Here is a 19,917-nt window from a genome sequence, read left to right as displayed (position 1 = left end):
AAGAAGAGAAATATGGATAATCCAGGAAACTATAGACCAGTAAGTCTCGCAACGCTGTTTGGGAAGCTACTGGAGAGAATTCTTAGGGATAGGACTTACGCACATTTAAAAGAGCATGGCCTAATTAGGGACAGTCAGCATGGCTTTGTGCATGGCAGGGAATGTCTAACTAACTTGACTTTGTTTTGTTTGCTTTTCCATCTTTGGGCCATCTTCTGGGTCCCTCACATCCCCATTCACGAAGAGGCACTGACTGCTGGCTCAGTTTCCCAATTCTGTAATCTACAAAGAGATGTCATCGGCCAGGAAAGGAAAAGGAGAGAAATAATTGCTGTTACCGGCACCCGCATGTGCTAATCTTTGATAAGCAGTCGCCAGTGTTTCTCTTTTGAATACAAGTCGAAAACAAGTCTCGAAGTCTCTAGCATATTTCAATTGGGTAGCTACCACTTCTTAGTCTTTCTCACTGCCCAGGTACATTTAGTCTTTTTCACGATCTTATCTCAACCTTTCAGTAGTCTTTGCTCAGCTGGAGCCACTGGCCAGACAGTCTGTACACTTGTTTCCCCCCCCCCCCCCCCCCCCCACCCTGTGAGGGATGCACTAGGCCACAGTCCCCCTTTTACCAAGGACTATATTCTCCTTTATTTTCTCAGATCCCATATTAATTGGTATCCTGCCTGACGACGCCAGATTCTGTTGAAGGAATTACTTAGTCTGAGACTTTGAGTCTTGTTTCAAGGAGCTGTATTTTTTGTGAATTCACAGAAAAGCAACTACAGCTGTCACTGTCTCACAGCACTCTTGAGCAGAACAGGCAGCCTATACTTATACAACGATACAAACAACTTTGTTTAGATTCTGCACTTTACAATAATTCAAGATAAAGATAAGCACTGTGCAGCTATCACCATTATTCTGCTCTTTATTTTGCTCAAGGACAGAGAAACTAACGAGCTAAAGATGCATTCCCTCCAATGATCTTAAGATATACTCCCTATATTTTGTCAAACTATAATTACACAACCTCATTCTTTATCTCTAGCAGCATTTTATCACTAAAGCTGAGAGCCAAGATACCTTTTACCTTGGTCAAATAGCATACTGCTGCATGATGGGTTAAGTTTTTACTACTTTCACACTTTATAAGAATTTGGTTAGGCCATATTTATGAGTATTGCTTTCAATTCTGGTGGCCACATTACAGGAAGGATGTGGAGGTTTTAGAGAGGGTGCAGAAGAGGTTTACCAGGATGCTGCCTGGATTAGAGACGATGAACTATAAGGAGAGGCTAGAAAAACCCAGGCTGTTTCCTCTTGAGCAGCGGAAGCTGAGGGGAAACTTTATAGAAATCTGTAAAATTATGAGATGCATAGATAGGGTTGACGGTCAGAATCCTTTCCCCAGAGTTGAAATGTCTAATACGAGGGGGCATGAATTTCAGGTGAAAGGAGAGAAAGTTCAAATGAGTGAGGGGCAAGTTTTTTGCACAGAGAGTGATAGGAGTGTGGAATACAGCCAGGGTTAGTGGTGGAGTCAGATACCAGAAGGGTATTTAAGGGACTTTTACACAAGTACATGAATATGCAAGGAATGGAGGGATACGGAGCAAGAGCAGGTTGAAGGAATTTATTTAATTTGGCACATCATGGGCCGAAGGCCCATTCCTGTGTTTTACTGTTCTATGTTCCACATTCTAAATATAGGTAAAAACCTCAAGAACATACTAAAATTTGATCATTTGTCACTGATTTAGTGCTCCTTAGTAGCTATCTCAGAAATTAAAGATAGCATCATGACCAAGGTTAATTCTAGCTGTCACTATTTGCACTTGGTCACAAAATAAACGAAAAAAAAAGAATGAATTTTGCACTATTTTTTACATTGCTTCTTTGTTACTTTGATCAATTTGAAAGCAGTTTTTGTCTCATTTCAAATGGCTGTACATTGCAATGAGGCAAGTGTAGGGGTTGAGTGGGAATGGAAGAAAATTGAGATAGGGGAGTGAAGACCAGCAGTAAGATTGTTTATTATTGCAGATTAGCAGTTTATAGTTCTGTGGGAAATAATTTGGGCAATTGTATTGTCAAGAAAGACTGCCTTCAAACATTGAAGTTGAACAAAGAGCAACATGCAAAGTAAAATCTTCTTGGTAACCTCGGTCATCAACAAAGTTGTTACAGAAAGATCAGTGCTGAAGTAACTTGGTTTAGATGCCAGATTATTAACTGGATTAACCTTCATACTTTGCTATTGTTGCATTTTAGTTTCATATAATTTTGCACTCATTGTAATTGAGATACTCAAAGCTTATTTTTTCTCAGTTTTCTGTTCTACTTGCAATTCTAGAAATTTCTTTGGAAGCACTTGCTCCCAATTTAGCTCTTTTTTTCTTGAAAAGGGAGGGAATGTCAAAATTATTTGGCACACTTTATCATCACACTTTCTTGGCACAGTTGAGCTCATTGATTCATTTTCCCTCCCTCTGATTGCATTAGCTGCAAGATGTGAGGTATTGAGAGATATGAAATTTGGCTGTTGCCAATGAAGATTTTAATAGCTATAATTACTATGCAAATAAAGATTTTAATATTATAGTATGGAAAATCATTAAAATATTAGACAATGAAAGTGATACAATCAAATTTTTGGCCCTATGGCAAATGTTATGGAGTACATTTCTAACTGCATAGAATTACTTAACTCTATCTGGGGTTTACAGGATGCTGCTGCTGAACATAACCTTCTCATGTCTGCAAACAGATGCAGAAGTTAAAATGCAAAACAATATGAAAAGCAACAGACTTGCAACCTTTCACCCAGTGGGACTACGTCATGCCTTGCTTCCACTAACAGATTAATGTTACTCGTTAACTTTGGGTGACGCTGTTATTCAGAAGGGTTAAAACAGTCCTTGAATGTGACATATAAAAACCAGAGTGAATGGAATAATCAGCAGTAGGACGGAACCACTTGAACCCATTTAGAACTGTTCGAATCAATGTTATAATGATCAGGGGAAGATTCAGATTCTCTGTATCTGGCAGCATTTATGACCACAAGATTTCCTCTGCCTTTGTAGAGAATGGCAGTCAGCTTCACATCCACAGGAATCATTCAGGACCTAGTGAACCGTATACATCTTCTGACCAAACACTCAAATCCTACAATGCGTTACCCGGGGAATGGAGGAGCAACTGGGTCAGTGTCTACACATTCTGGAAAAATGGTGGTATCAAAAATATGCACAATCTCATGTTAAGTAACTTCAATAAGTATGGTCCGATTTACAGGTATGTCAACAGCAATCAAACTAATTCGAATTGGAAACGTTTAAGAGGAGCTGTATAAATTCTAAGTAATTTCTGTAAGGTCATACTGTGTATAGCATAAGCGAATACAAAATCTGTACAAGATATAAACCAAAGGATACAGCAATGCTTATCAAATTTTGGGGGTGTTCTGGAATCCTATATAGTGTGAAATTCTGTGGAATCCCAAACCTACCTCCCTGCTCCCCTTACTTCAGTATGCAAATACAGTGGAAAAGTGGAAGCAAGGTAAGGCACTATTTAAAGCAATGCAAAATTAAACTTCATGGTTAAATCTTAGTGATAAAATGTTATGCATTGTGTAATGTCAGCATATCACAATTATTTCCTTTTAATTTTAAACAACAAATTTATGTTTTAAACCAATACCTGATAATTGGAGCATTGCAACTAGTTAAAAAATTATACTAGTGGTGTGCTTAGTGTCACAGAATTCAGTGCTGGGGTCACAGTTATTTACATCATATATTAATATCTTGGATGAGGGAAGTGAATGTAGTATCACCAAGTTTGCAAATGCCACAAAAACAGGTGGGAGGACAAAGGGTGAAGGTGATGCAAAGAGTCTGCAGAAAATATATACAAGTTAAGTCAGTAGGCAAAAACTTGACAGATTAGATTAGATTACTTACAGTGTGGAAACAGGCCCTTCGGCCCAACAAGTCCACACCGACCCGCCGAAGCGCAACCCACTCATACCCCTACATTTACCCCTTACCTAACACTACAGGCAATTTAGCATGGCCAATTCACCTGACCCTGCACATCTTTGGACTGTGGGAGGAAACCGGAGCACCCGGAGGAAACCCACACAGACACGGGGAGAATGTGCAAACTCCACACAGTCAGCCGCCTGAGTTGGGAATTGAACCCGGGTCTCTGGCGCTGTGAGGCAGCAGTGCTAACCACTGTGCCACCGTGCTGCCCCAGATGGAATGTATTATAGGAAAATGTGAACTTATGCACTTGGCAGGAACGATAGAAGAGCTGAATATTATTTAAATGGAAACACTGCAGAAGGCTGCAGCACAGTGGATTTTGCATGTCCTTTTGACAATTTCAAGAAGTTCAACAGGTATCAGAGAAAGCAAATGGAACATCAGTCTTAATGTTTCAGGCAAAGGAGTATAAAAATAGGGAGGTCTTGCTAAAACTATACAAGAACTAGTTAGATCTCACCTAGAATCTTACGAACAGTTTTAGTCCCCATATTTACGAAAAGTTGGACTGGCATTGGATGCCACTGAAGATTCATGTGGTTGATTCCAGGTATGGAGGAATTTTTTTGAGAGGAGAGTTTGAGTAAGTTGGGCATGGACACATTGGAGTTTAAAAAAATGAGGTGACCTTATTGAAATATAAGATTTTTCGGAAGCTTAATGGGATAGATGCTGAAAGGTTATTTCCACTCATGGAAGAGTCAAAGACCAATGGACATCTCAGAGTAAGGGGTTGTCCATTTAAGACAGATGAGGAAAAATTTCTTCCCTCAGAGGGTGGTGAATCTGTGTGATTCTTTACTTCAGGAGGTTGTAGAGCTGTGTTTTTAAGTATATTCAAGACTGACATGGATTTTTAATAAGTAAGGCAATCAAGTTATGGGCAAAAGGCAGAAAAGTAGAGTTGAGGATTTTCTGTTCTCATTGAATAACAGAGCAGCCTTGATGTGTCAAATGGCCTACTTCTGCTCCTAAGTCTTATTGATCAGATATATTAATTGCTGAAAAGGTATGTTTAATCAACCTGCACAGACAAATTTGGTAGAGTTTTTTGATGAAGTGACCAGGAAGGTTGAGGAGGGCAGGACGATGGACATAGTATATATGGATTTCGATAAGGCCTTTGATGAGGTTCCACATGGTAGGCTGCTCTGGAAGGTTAGGCTGCATGGAATCCAGACCAAACTGGCAAATTGATGACAAAATTGGCTTGATGGTAGGAAGCAGAGGGTATTAGTGGATGGATGCTTGTTGGACTGGAAACCTGTGACTAGTGGAGAGCCTCAGGGATCAGTGTTGGGCCTATTACTGTTTGTTATCCATGTCAATTATTTGGGTGAGAATGTACAAGGCATGATTAGTAAGTTTGCTGATGATACTGAAATAGGTGGTATCGTGGAGTGAGGAAGGTTATCAGAAATTACAGCAGGACCTTGATCAGCTGGGGAAGTGGGCCGAGAAATGGCAAATGGAGTTTAATATAGATAAGTGTGAGGTCTTCCATTTTGCAAAGTTAAATCAAGGTGGGAGTTTCATGGTGAATGATAGGTCTTAAGGAGTGTAGTAGAACAGAGGGATCTTGGAGATTACATTCACAGTTCTCGGAAAGTGGATTCACAGGTAGATCGGGCAGTAAAAAAGGCTTTTGGCACACTGGCCCTCATTAGTCAGGGCACTGAGTACAGAAGTCGGGAAGTTATGGTGCAGTTATACAGGACGCTGGTGAAGCAGCACTTGGAATATTGTGTTCAGTTTTGGTTACCTTGTTATAGGATGGATGCTATTAACCTGGGAAGAATGCAGAAGAAATTTACAAGAATGTTGCCAGGACTCAATGGTCTGAGTTATAGGGAGAGGTTGGACAAGATTGGACTTTTTTCTTCAGACTGCAAGAGACAGAGAGGTAACCTTAAAGAGGCATTTAAGATCATGAGTTGCATGGATAGGGTGAGTGCACTCAGTTTTTTTCCCAGGGTTGGGAATCGAGGACTAGAAGGCATCAGTTTAAGGTTAGAGGGGAAAAGAATAAAAGGAAACATCTGGATATGTAATGAGTTGCCAGCAGAAGTGTTTGACATGGATACATTATCAATATTTAAAAGGCATTTGGACAAATACATGGATAGGAAAGGATTAGAAAGATATGGGCCAAGTGCAGGGAAATGGGGTTAGTATGAGCAGACATTTTAATTGGCATGGACCAGTTTGGGCTGAAGGGCCTGTCTCAGTGCTGGAGAACTCTATGACATATTGTGACATACCTCTGAGACAGATCATAACTCTCAAAGTAAATTCAATATCCTCTTCTGTCACTGGTTGTGCTTAGGGCTCCTAATGTTCAATTATAATACCTCTCAATGAGGATGCTGTGTGGATAAGCTACATGGCCCTGATATCTTTCAAACATTGGCAGAGCTGGACTGCAATGTTACACCTGATCTTTGAAGGCATTTGAATTTAGGATTCCAGAGATTAATCCTACCATGATCTTGATGACAGCTATCCACCTAATTTACCTGCTTTTCGAATAAATGATGGTACCTTAGATTATCAAAACCTAAAGGTATCATATGTGCTATTTTAGTCTCTAACACCACTAACCATAGTTCCAGGCTGCAACATGCATATAAATGTAGGTGTTGCCACAGCAGTTCAATCTCATTGGCAGCCAATCAATTCAGTTGGCTATATGCCCTGCGGAACAGATTAATGGCAACAACTCAATTCCTGGTTCTGGCTGGAAAGAACTCAAGACTTACCTCACTGTTCTGACTGTAGATTGGACCAGCCTTCAGGCAGAAAACTGAAAAAGAAATCTAGCTGCTACCAGGATAAAGGGGCATTTTTGTACACAGTGTGCTTGGAGTTTCACAGCAGTTGAAAGCTAATAAAGTGGAGCTGCCTTCTGCCCATGAAAATCATGGAATTGGGCAAAGGAGCATACGCCCCTGTGCATCACTTCAGTAATGTTCTGGATGTTCAAGTAATCTGCCACGAAATACAAAGCTTGGTGGTGCTGGCTGCTGCAGTGAAGGGATTAGTTTTAGTAATCAGCTTGTCATCTATTTTGTGCAACTTTGCAATGCTGGTGATGAAATCTGTGATCTGAAAGAAACAACTTCATTTCTGGGAACCTCTCTATTGATTGAGATAACATTTCTGTGATTAAATGGTCATTTGAGAGTGTAGAATTTGAGTATTACTAACAAAAGCCACATTTTGTTGAAGCTTTTTTTCTGTCTTGCACTCAGCAGGACAATTCACAAGAATATCAATTCAAGGGGAAAACCAACATTCATACTGCAAAAAAGGAGAGTGCTGAGTGATTGTCAAGTGGACTTTGGTAGAGATATTGCCATGAAGAATGTGTCAGTTTGATGACTGGCAGTTAGCTGGCAGGTTTTGTTTAAGTTTTAAACCATGCACGTTGGCAAGGGCACTGCCCTGAGAAATGAACCAGCAATAGGCTTTCACCTTTTTGTTGCATTGAAAGGAGGGAGAGTGTGTTTACATATTCTGTCTGCAGAAAAAACAGACCTTGAACATTAATGTATCCTTCACTATATGCAACAATGTCATCCTGTGAGCCCAGTTGACAATCCTAAATTAGTTGTCAACATAATCCTTTGATACAGAAAGGATTATCCAGCATGACTCCAGAAGTGTAAGCAATGTTATGGACAAAAGGATCTAAAGGATCATCAATAATGTCACATTACAAACTTCACAAGACTTAAAATCCTTTATGAATTCAACTTCAGGATTCTTTAGCAGCAGAACTCTGGAGAACAACACTGCAGAAGGATCGGAACCTGGACGTCCAGAGACAGACCTTGTTGGTTGGAATCATAGCTTAAATTGGACATTAAATTGGTAATGGCTAAGTTGGGTTGTGAGGCTTGCTTACTTGAGGCAGTCTTATTTTGATTGCCAAATGCAATAAAAATTAATTGTTTAAGTATCCGTTTGAGACATTTCTTAAGAAGTGGCCCAATTAAAAGTAACTTGTGGTCATTTACACAACAGAATTATCCAGCAAATATTGTCGAATTGCAGAATTACCTATAATGTTGCTCATGGTGTTGCAAGCTTTGCAAGTGCTGACGGGGTTGGATACAATTAGCACCTTATTTGTTGCACTCGCCCAAAGGAATGTGTTGTTTGATACAGTCCACCAGTGATTGGAACAAGTGTCCCACATATCCAGCATCACATTGGCATTGAAATTCATATCACATTACTCATGGTGATCGGCAAAACAACTCTTTCACTTGATGTCAGCATATTGTTGGTGGAGAACACCAATCATGATACTACGACAAGTAGCATCATGAAACAGCTAGCTTCACCTAATTCCTCCAGCACTTGATACCTTACCCTTCCCACGTAACCTGAAGTAGATCAGACACTTTTAAATACCAAGCAAGATTGCTCAAGTGCCTTTCATGAGTTTGTACTATACACAATGAGAAATGATCTCATCAAGGGTACCTTTTATCCCACTGTGGGGATAGGATGAATTATGCAGTGGCTGATTTGCTCGTAACAGTCCAATTTAGGGGAAAAGTAAATCGCACAACACAAACCTTGAGTTATTGATGGTTTATTCGTGAACTCACGAGACAGGTTGACCAAATGGTCATAAGTTACTCCAACGGGATACAGAGAGTTGTGTGGTTATATAGGTTACAATCATTTAACAATTAATAAACTGAGCAAGTTAAGCACTTTGCCCAGTCACTAGCCTCAGTCACGTAGTTTCTGGATAATGTTGGTTAGTAGACAATAAGTTTTTGTAAAAAGATTCCCATTATGGGAAAGAATTCATTCAAAAGGTATCAGTATGGCTGCAAGGCCAACCACCTCACTGAGCCTGGGAAAGTACAAACATAGCAAGCAGACACAGATTCAGAATGGTTTCCAGGCTATTAGATGTGACAAGATGGCTGCTTCAGATCTAACAAATCTCTCAATTCCTTCCCTTTCTTGTCTCACCAAATCAGGACGGCAGATCAGAGGAACCGGCAAAAGGAGGGACATAACCACACCCAGGAGGGTTGTCGGGCGGTGGGGGTTTAAGAGTCGTCCAGGTAACTGTCAGAGTCAAGGTCACCAGGCTCAAGACAGTAGGAGTCAATGAAGTTATCCACTGGTGGGGGAACCTCCAAAACAGGAAGCTGTACAAGCTAGGAAGAAGCAAGGGTATTCGGCATCAGTAGGGAGCCGAAACAGCCACAGCATTGTTTCAGGAAAATAATAAGAGAGCACAAAACAAAAACAGCACTGAGAACCACAAGGCCCTGGAGTGTAGAAGCCCAAGAGCCAAGCAACCTACCCATCCAAATCCAAAGATCCCAATAGGGGATAGTGCCATGGAGAGAGGAGGCCAACAATGCGAATATGGGCAGCAATGTTCATAATGTTCTCACGAGAGGAAGGGATGCAGGTACAACAGTCAGAGCCAATAAGAGCACAAGTGCTTCCTTTCTTGGCCAAGAGGTAGTTGAGAGCCATGCGATTTGAGAGCAATGGTATGGACAGTGACCATCTGTGCATTGAGCAGGTCAAAGGCTGAAGATGTAGCATTAGTAATCTCTTCCAGAGTGATTGCAATATGGTGAATCTCAACCTCAAGCTGGAGGGTGGCATAGGGAAGGGAGAAGATAGTTAAAAGATGCTGAAAGGTAGTAAGTGCACTCTTGGTAAGAGGTTTTGACATCTCGAAAGGTGAAGTGTGACAGTGGTAAAGGAAAGGGACAACATAACCTAAAAAACAGCCGCCAGTCCAGGAGGTAGGCAGCCAGGGGTCGGATTTTTGGCCACAAAATGAAGTGAGTGCCATTGAAGGCCAATAAATGATTGCATTGGGTTCCAGTCCAAAAGGTGGTAAAAGAATTGATGGAAGTCTTGTTGGCAAGTGAGATTAAGTATGCTTCCATCTGCAGTGGACCGGTAAGCAGATGAAGAATGGAGGATGGCGTGAAAGCATTTATTGAAACCAGGTTGCAATCCTGAAGGATGTTTGCTTTTAATGCAAATACTTCCTAGGGGTGTAGTCATGGCTGTGACATAGGTGAGGAACAGGGGTGGAGGTGTGAGAGAGATTGCAGTGAGGCTGGAACCAGCTTTTAAATGTGTCCTTCTTATATCCCGCTGATCGCCAGCGGAGGCGGGAGTTCTCCCCATAAGAGGGTGGGGCGGTTATCAGCTACAGGAAGCTAGGGAGGGATGTGAAAAGATGCTACAGCAGCAGAACGACCCTGATGTAGCCACCATTCAGCAGTGTCGGACTTGTTAAAAGGAACGGCTCAAGGGAACCCCACCTTTAGAATGGAAAAGAACGTGCACAAACTCAGCAGGTAGAGTGGTTGACCTTCTGTGCATAAAGATGTGTCATATAAAGGAAGGTGTTGAAATGCAAGTCTTTGTTCAAGGACACCAGATTATACAGAAGGCCCCAGCCAAATACATGCAATTACAGAAAAATAAGCAAAAACAACATAAGTGTAATAGCAATCATGCTGAGCCATCTGCAGTTGTAGGCTTTGGAGGTAACTTTGCAGAGTTCAACTGGTATCCCTCTTGCGTCCTCTTGCACTGTGTGATGTGTGTCCCTTCTGGTCTCCCCTGGACCTTGAGTACAGTTAGGATTAAGAACAAGGAATGGACCTATCCATCTCAGAGAGAATTCCTTTCAAATGATTTATTCATAACGTAATCCCCTGGAAAGGATGCATGGGATCAGTGGTAGGAACAGGAATGGCTGCTTTGACAGTGTCATGATTCTGAATGATAATTTGAGACAGGACCTCAATATAATCAGAGACTCCTGTGTCAGGAGCAGAGCTACATCACGGAGGATAGGAGGCCTTGTCGCAGTAGGCATGGATCTGCCCATCAATACCTTAAAAGGAGTGAGGCCTGTTGTCTGGATGAAATATAGAACAAGGGGCAGAGCATCAGGCCTGTGCAAGCCCGTATCCTGTGATATTTTAGTAAGGACTGCTTTAAGAGTGCCATTCATCCTTTCCACCATACCAGAGAACCGTGGCTGATGAGGAATGTGATGCCTCCAGATAATCCCTGGAACCCTGCTAATAGCTTCAATGACACTAGAAGTAAAATGAGTGCCTCTATTACTGTCAATAGATCCAGGGATGACATTTTGTAGTAGACATTTAACAACTGTCCTAGCATAGTGGCTCATTGGTTAGCACTGCAGCCTCAGTGCCAGGCACCCAGGTTTGATTCCAGCCTTGGGTGACTGTGGGGAGTTTGCACATTCTTTCAATGTCTGCGTGGGTTTCTTCTGGGTGCTCTGGTTTCCTCCCACAGTCCAAAGGTGTGCAGGTCAGTGAATTGGCTATGTTTAATAGGTGTGTTAGTCAGAGGGAAGGGACTTGTTGGGCCATAGGGCTTATTTCCACACTGTAGGGAACCTAATCTAATCCTTTTTGGTGTCAAAAGCCTCAACCCATTTGGAAAATATATCATCAATCACCAGTAGATAATGGAAACCCTGCCTTGATGGCATGTATGCAAAATCTATCTGCAGTTTCACAAAGGGGCCAGAAGGGACAGGAAGATGGTCAAACTTGGCCAGTGGCTTCAAGTTATTGTTCTGTAGCAAATAAGACAGCGTGATAACAAAGCACAAGCAGCTGTAGTGAAACCAGGGGAATACCAAAAACGTGAGACTGCATGGCACATGCCCCGCTTACTGACATTACCCTGGCTGCTCATGGAGTTGGCAGACATGTGGATGAGACTTAGGGCAGATGTGGCCGTCAGAATGCATAAGACGACGAAGGGGATTTAGATTCTACAGCACCTAAACGAGCCCAATGAATTCGTTCAGATTGAGGGGCTGCCTGTTGAGCAGTATGGATAACCTCTAAAAGGTCAGGAACAATGGGAAACTGGCATATCTTAGGGGAATGCAAGACCTGCATAGTTGGATTAGTGGCAGCTACCTGTGCAGCCTTATCAGCAAAAGCATTGCCACGTGTGACACTATCCCCAGCAACCGTGTGAGCAGTGCATTTAATGACAGCTATACTCGAAGGAACGAGAATGTCTTCCAAAAGATTAATAAGCTGATCATGTTGTAATGGTTTACCTGAAGTAGTAATGAAACCCCTGTGCTTCCAGAAATGCCAAAATCATGCACCATTCCAAAAGCATAGCAGGAATCTGTATAAATGTTAACAGATGTTCCAGTAGCTAAAAATGCATGTTCGTGAGACCAAAAAGTTCAGCTGCCTGTGGAGAAGTACCATTAGGGAACCCTGCAGATTCAAGGACCTCAGAAGGCATGCACATCGTAGGACACTGGCAGGCTATGCTATCAGAAGGCTGAAAGGAGGAACCAGTGAAAAGGACCATATCAGGATTATCCAGAGGGTTTCCGAAAGATCAAAGCGAGGGGTAACAATATCATGGACAATGTGTAAACAATCATGGTCAGGTTTCACTGAGGTTGGTCTTAGGAAGGAGGATAGCAGGTTTCAAAGCCGGGTGCGGCACAGGGTAAGATTAGACCGGGAGAATAGAATGACCTCATAGCCCATATGCCTGGAAGCAGTAAAATGTTGGGTAGCTGCAGAGTTCAGCAGCAGGGAACCTAAATGTGGAACAAAAAAAGGTGCATGGACGATCAAGGGGTGTAGACCTTTCAACCATTACCAAGGCAGCCGCCACAGCTTGCAAAAATGCCGGCATTCCCCTTACAACAGGTGGCAACTGAACAGAGTTAAAAGCTATAGGGCACCAGAGATCCCCTTGCATTTGTGTCAGAATTCCAGAGGCATATCCCTCCCTCTCAGCAACAAAGTTGAAATGGCTGTGAGTAGTCTGGAAGACCCAAAGCAGGCACACAGTTTAGTATAGATTTCAACTATTCAAAAGCCTGTGTCATTTCAGGGGTCCACTATAGTTTCAATGGCTACTTAGGTGAAGACGCCTCCCTCAAAAGCGCATCAATCTCACGAAAATCAAGAATCCAGTGCCTGCAGTAATTCACCATCCCCAGAAATGACATAAGTTTAGTGCATGTAGTGGGAGGAGGGAGACTTGTAATGGCATTTAGACGGTCAGGAGCGAGGGTCTTGCTACCCTATGAGATCATGAGACCCACGTAATGAATCGTGGGTTGGCAGAGCTGCATTTTAACGGAAACTTTGTGACCATCCTGTGCCAGGCACTGAAGCACGGCGACAGTATCTTGCATACAGGCATCAGAAGAAACTGAGACAATGAGTAAATCATCGGCGTATTGAACAAGGACACTGTTGCAAGGCATGTGGAGGGTTTCGAAGGTTCGCTGAACGGCGTAAGCATGAACTGTGGGGCTCTGTATCCTTGGGGAAGCCGAGTCCATGTATATTGGCAGTGCTGAAAGTAAAGGCAAAAAAGGTACTGACTATCAGGGGACAATGAGAGAAAAAGGCTGACCAGAGGTCAACTACTAAAAAAAAAGTAGCGGAGGCAGGGACGTTAGTGAGAATAGTATTTGTGTCAGGCACTACAGGGGAACAAGGAACAACAAAGCGTGGACAGCACGTAGATCCTGCACGAACCTCCACCTGTCAGGTTTGCCAGGTTTCGGCACAGGTAGGATGGGGGTATTGCAGGGGCTCTGTGTAGGTACAAGGATGCACTGTTTCAGGAGGGAAGCAATAACAGGTCTGATCCCTTCGGTAGTACTGGGTGTGAGTGAATACTGATGGACCGACAGTAGGCGAGTGCCAGCCTTCAAAGTAACCGTGTGAGGAAGGGCAGAGATGACCAAACCAACACGGTTATGGAGTGTCCATAGCGCAGGTGGCAAATCATCTAAAAGCTGCGAGCGATCGGAGGAGAACACGACCGAGGGGTCCAAAGTAATGAAGATAGTTTTAACAATAGAAGCAGGTAGGCGCAAGCAGAAACGGTCTGTATTGTGCGCAGCAACGCAGAATGATGACGAATCACTGGAGATGAGATCGAATGAACAGGGAAGTGCACGATGGCGCGCAAGCATAGAGGCTAAATCATTAAGTAGCCAGGGGCTTTTAAGGACAATGGAAATAAAAGGAGACTCCATAGACCGGAAAAAACGAGATTGGAGAATTGAAAAGGAAACATTAGTAGAAAGTCCCTGGTGTGCAATATAATAAAGGCCAGTGACGGTAATACCAGAATCTGTCTTCAGGAGAGAGTCAGCAAGTGCAGAATATGACAGGTCGGGAGTGCAGAGTCGGGCAGCGGTACAATGAAAAACTCTAAAGGGACGGCCTGTCAAAAGGATCCAGCACAGAAAAACATGAGGGGCCTTGCAGCTGTGTAACAAAGGAATCAAAAAGAAAAAGTGAATTGGTTCAGTGGCTAAGCGTCGGCTGTAAACGGCAGCCATTGATGGGGTTAATGGTGGGGGCTCAATCATGGCTGCACGTAGAATAGCATAGTACGACTCGGGTATCTCTAAGATAAGACCCTTAGGAGAACAATGAATGGAAGCATTCCATTTGCAGAGGTTCTCACGGCCCAGCAAGGCAACCAGACAGGAGGGTGAAATGATAGCGGAGTTGGGAACTTGATAGGTCCGACAGTAATAGGGATACTGTAAGACAGAGGCTCGATTAAAGCAATACCAGAGACACCGACACTACGGAACTGAGAAGTAGATCCGCAGAGGGAGGTGCACAAGAATGAGTGGCCCTTGAATCCATCAAAACCGGAACGGAACGCCCTCCCATCTCCACTGCCATAATAGGATTTTCAGATGGAGTCCGGGAGAGGCGTACCGAAGCAGCCTGCTACACCATCCCCCCCACATCAGCCCTAAGCACTAGGGGAACGGGGGTCGTCAGGTTGATGTCAGTGTTGTGGAACAAAAGTGCTCTATGGGGGCGCAAACCATCGTGCAGAATCGTGCACATGGCAGTTACGCTCTCAGTCCCATTATTGACCACAAGGCCAACATTTGATTAATCGTTTGTAAGCGCGGGATAGACCCTGTGATTGATGGTGAATATAATCTAATCAAGGATAAGCTTCTTTACCGCTTTTAGAGTAAAAACAGACTATGCCTGTCCATGTTATTGAGCATAGTGAGAGTATCCTTCCACGTGGCAATCCGCCAAGTAAGGTTCTGGGCTTTATTAACCTGGGCATGATGATGAAGCAGGCAAGTAATAAGGGTTTGAACAGCTCTATAGGAATGCCAGCTGAACCTTCCCATATATCTCTGAAATGAGTGAGAAAGTCAGGGACAGTCTCAGTGTTTTTTTTGTGAGCAGCGAGTAACTTCATCAAAGTCAGTGTGCTGTCTGGCGGCTCATGATAGCATCCTTGACATATCTACCTAACCAATCAGAACGGTCGTCAGCCGTGTCCCACTGTTGTGAGGGTAAATCAATAGAGCCTTTAACGGTAGACCTACGGGAACCGTAATCCAGTTGCAATAAAGTCTGGACATCCTGCATGGGGCAGTCATAAATACCACAGATTTGTAAAAGCAAATTATAAAAAAGAGAACAGGTCACTTTATTGGATCTGGAGTGTCCTGTAACATGCCACAGATCTCTGCCTGGGTCCAGGGTTTGTCAAGTGGCATACAACCCATCATAATTCCAGGCAATTGTCACTTGCTGATTAGGCAAAAGTGAGGACTACAGATGCTGGAAATAAGTTTAAATCAGAGTGGTGCTGGAAAAGCACAGCGGGTCAGGCAGTAAACGTGGAGTAGGAAAATCGACGTTTCAGACAAAAACCTTCATCAGGAATAGAGACAGGAAGCCTCCAGGGTGGAGAGATAAATGGGGATGGGGATGGCTAGGAAGGTAGCAAAGGGTACAATAGTTGAATGGGGGTGGGGATGGATGTGATAGGTCAGAGGGGAGGGTGGAACGGATAGGTGGGAAGGGAGACTGACTGTCAACCTCTGAAGGGGTGCCTCCCTCAGTCAACACGCAGCTGTTGTCGATTTAAGTGTGTACTGTAGCGGTGGCCAGGGAGAGTACAATCATGCGGCTGTTGCAGTGAAACATCAGACGTTGACATGCATGTTGTGGGACCACCCCCTTGGGGGCAGGACCCGACAGGCGGTGCGGAAGCAACGCCAGCCTGTTGCGAGTGGCAACGAACGCAACAATCTCATCCATAACGGGCTCAGGTCAGAAAGTGAAACAGGGATTTTAGGGTATTGAGGGGAATAGGGTGTGGGGAGGTGAAACAGGCACAGCACAAGATGTGTGTTCAGAGAGCCAGTGGGGATCCTTAACTTTGGGAGGCTGGTGACCTTTAGCAACCTCTAAATTTTAAGAGGTGTGAACATATAGTTATGATCCCAAGTGGAATTACCACACCCTCCCTGAATGTTAAGTAATAAATCAATCTTATCTAATTTAAATGAACCAACATAAGGCCAATTTCTATGGGGCCAACCATATAGATCAAGGCAAAAAGGATAACGTAATGACTCTCAGCCATTTCCCTCCAAACATTTCCCTCCCCTCGGGGGATACCAGCGGTTCTCCTACCTTATTCTTGTACTCCACGTATTTACCATGGTGCTGCTGTATCCTTTTTGAAGGTTCTAGGTGTTGCGGGCCCCCCATTCACAACAGAACGAGGTAACTTCATCCCTGGGGGAAGCCTGTCTCCGTCAAGCTTGGAAAGTTGCAATCCCACTGATCTATATGTTGGCTAAACAGAGCAAGCGAACAAGACAAGGCAAAGCAAAAACAAGCAAGACAAGGAGACACAACAGAGAAGCAGAGACAAACACCAGAACTCGGGATCCCAGCCAACAACTCAAGGCAAATGTCACCGAACTAATCACAAAGTCCGGCGCGGTCTCCTTCAACCCAATCTTGCCTCAGCGTATCTTGTAGCTACAAAGGAATCCAGCTCCCTGCTCATGCTTGTTGGCTCAGAGCGAGGAATGGCTACAAACTGCCAGGGCAACTTTGGAGAAGTCTTCAAACGCAACTTTTCTTGCCGCAGCAAGTCACTAGTGCCTCAATGTTACTATCTGATCCTTAAGAATCAAAACTAAAACTGCTAGCCTCTGTCGCCACAGCCCAATCCTACTCACTCTGGCTCATGGCTGAGGGAAACACCGCCAGCGGTGAAATCAAGTCTCCCATCTGGTCTCAAAAGAAAACCCGCTGACTCAGGGAGGTAATCTCATCTCCCGCAAACAAAACCCGCCAACTCAGGAATGTTGCACAAAATAGGGACAAACTCGAGAAAAGTCCGGGAAACCTCGTGAAATAGAGGTCCTGCCGGCTATGCCAGCTGTTGGGGATAGGATGAATTATGCAGTGGGTGACTCACTTGTAGCAGTCCAATTTAGGGGGAAAGTAAATTGCACCACACAAACTTTGAGTTAATGACTTTTTTTTCGTGAGCTCATGGGAGAGACAAGTCAACCGAGTGGTCACAAGTCACTCTGACGCGAAACAGAGTTGCGTGTTAATTTTTTTTCTTACAGTGAAAGACACAAAGTGCACCAATCTTTATTCAATTTCCACCACCAGGAAGATTGGAAAACACCCGGGTGGCCAGTGACAAGCACTGCCCTTCACATCAAGGGACAGTGCTGTGTGATCAAAACAGTGAAGGGGAGGGTAGGGACTAAATCAAAATAGAGTTGGAGGGAGAAATGATGCACTCCACTCCCTGCGGCGCCCACCTCTCCCTGAACAACTCCAGGGTGTTGGTCGACACCGCGTGCTCCTTCTCCAAGGACACCCGGGCTCTAACGTAACCGCGGAAGAAGTTGCGTGTTAATATAGGTTACAATCATTTAACAATTAGCAAACTGTTAATTGCAGTATAATGAGCAAGTTAGGCACTTTGCCCAGTCAGTAGCCTCAGTCACGTAGTGTCTGGATAGTGTTGGTTAGTAGCTGATAAGCAAGTGTTAGTATACAATAGGTTCTTAGGAGCACGCGGTGTCGACCAACACCCTGGAGTTGTTCAGGGAGAGGTGGGTGCCGCAGGGAGTGGAGTGCATCATTTCTCCCTCCAACTCTATTTTGATTTAGTCCCTACCCTCCCCTTCACTGTTTTGATCACACAGCAATGCCCTTTGATGTGAAGGGCAGTGCTTGTCACTGGCCACCCGGGTGTTTTCCTGTCTTCCTGGTGGTGGAATTTGAATAAAGATTCTCACTGTGTCTCACACCTGCACACACACATCATGGGTGCTGGGGAAAAAATAAGTACAATAGGTTCTTGTAAAAGAAGAAGATTCCCAAGCTGGGAAAGAATTCATTTATCAGGTATATGGCTGCAAGGCCAACCACCTCACTGAGCCTGGGAAAATACAAGCATAGCAAGCAGATACTAATATGAGATTCAGAATGGTTTCCAGGCTTTTAGAATGTGACAAGATGGCTGCTTCGGATCGAACAAATCTCCAACACCCACAAAATAATAAAATAGCATGTTGTGGTTCACACTATAAGATTGGCCTTTTCAATAATTCAAAATAGGACCCAAGGCATTTGTTTGCAATGTAAACCTGAAGTTGAAGTGCATCAAAGCCATACTGCTTGAAAATGAATTTATTTATGTTGAGACTAATAATTGTAATGAGAATATAATTATGCTACAGATTCAGACAAGTCCCAAGGCTAATCTATAAGTAGCTGACATTCAACACATTGAAAGATATAATTCTAGAACTGAACAAATGAATATTGAAAAGAAGTTACAATCTCCAGTTGGATCAATAATGCAAATAATGTTGCATAATGAAAAAGTCATTTTGTCATCCATCTGAATTGTATTTAAAATAGAAATTAATTGTACTGCTTCTTGAAACAATCCAATCCAGTTTGTTAAATCAGCTACTTTAAATGTATTATGTTGAGCTTTTTATTCATTTCCAGGGAAAAGATTGGTTACAACAATACTGTAAACATTATTAACCCAGAGGATGCTGCAATCTTGTTTAAATCTGAAGGCATGTTTCCAGAGAGGATGAAGGTGAAGCCATGGATGGCTTACAGAGACCATAGAAAAGAAAAATATGGTGTCCTATTGAAGTAAGTTCAAAGTTATGCCAAATTAATACCTCTAGTTTTTGGATGCAGAGATTTTGTCATTTTAGATATATGATGTAGCACTTTGCATTTATAAAAGCAAGGATGGAAAAGTGTTTTTAAGGTGGTCTTTCAAGGAGAAGAAAGATGTTGCAAGTAGGGGGACTTGGGAGGAATTACAAGAAGAGCAAAGTAAAAGAAGCTGAAAATGGAACAGTAAATATTGTGGTAGAGGAACATACTGCTGAATAACGTTTCAGAGTTAGAAAGATCAAGGCCAGGAAGGAATCTGTAGAAAAGGGAAAGGAATTTCAACTTGTTGCATTAACAGATTGGGAACCAGTAAATCATAACAAACCAAGGAGACTAGTATGTCAGCAATGCAATTTTCAATGAGTTGTAATTTGTGAAGGGTGGAACCCAGGATGCCAGCAAGGGAAGCATTAAAATAGAAGAACAAATTTACATTTCTGCAGCACCTTCCATGATCTCAGGACATCCCAAAGCATTTTACAGCCAGTTAAGTATTTCTGACATGTAGTTTTGGCTAAAATTGTAGGAAACAAGGCAGCCAATTTTTGATATCATTGCCATGCTTGCTTATGATATCAAGATGACAGCCTGTGAATGAGGAAGTGTGGGAAACAAATTGATAAGCAGGAACTAGTGAAGACTTTGTTTTTCTGTCTTGACCTTTGGGTGAATGCAGTGCTGCCAAGAATACAGTTATTACTTATCTCTAATTATCCTGAGAATGTGCTGGTGGGCCACCTTGAATTGTTATAATGTAGGATTGAAGAAGAGGTATTGGAAAAGGTTGAAGTTTGTAA

General features: G+C 43.0%; 1 protein-coding gene across 6 annotated transcripts in view; it reads left to right on the top strand.

Moving 5' to 3' along the window:
- The first annotated feature begins 2,979 nt into the window (after window positions 1–2,979).
- The window catches only part of LOC122542498 (cholesterol side-chain cleavage enzyme, mitochondrial-like), a 40,618-nt gene continuing 23,680 nt past the window's right edge, over window positions 2,980–19,917 (top strand). For 2 of the 6 annotated variants that reach the window (XM_043680286.2, XM_087981948.1), the window contains exons 1-2: window positions 2,980–3,294; window positions 18,935–19,090. In XM_043680286.2, the coding sequence (XP_043536221.1) occupies window positions 3,011–3,294; window positions 18,935–19,090 (440 nt within the window). In that variant the 5' untranslated portion in view covers window positions 2,980–3,010. Of the gene's footprint in view, window positions 3,295–13,366; window positions 13,384–13,644; window positions 13,665–13,831; window positions 13,965–18,934; window positions 19,091–19,917 lie in introns of those variants that run through there. The other 4 variants (XM_043680285.2, XM_043680287.2, XM_087981950.1 and 1 more) reach the window with 4 other exon arrangements.

Source organism: Chiloscyllium plagiosum, unplaced genomic scaffold (assembly GCF_037043375.1).
Source record: "Chiloscyllium plagiosum isolate Xiang-an unplaced genomic scaffold, Cpla_swu_hap1 HiC_scaffold_42, whole genome shotgun sequence".
Classification (NCBI taxonomy): Eukaryota; Metazoa; Chordata; class Chondrichthyes; order Orectolobiformes; family Hemiscylliidae; genus Chiloscyllium; species Chiloscyllium plagiosum.
This window is presented reverse-complemented; position numbering and strand designations above follow the sequence as displayed.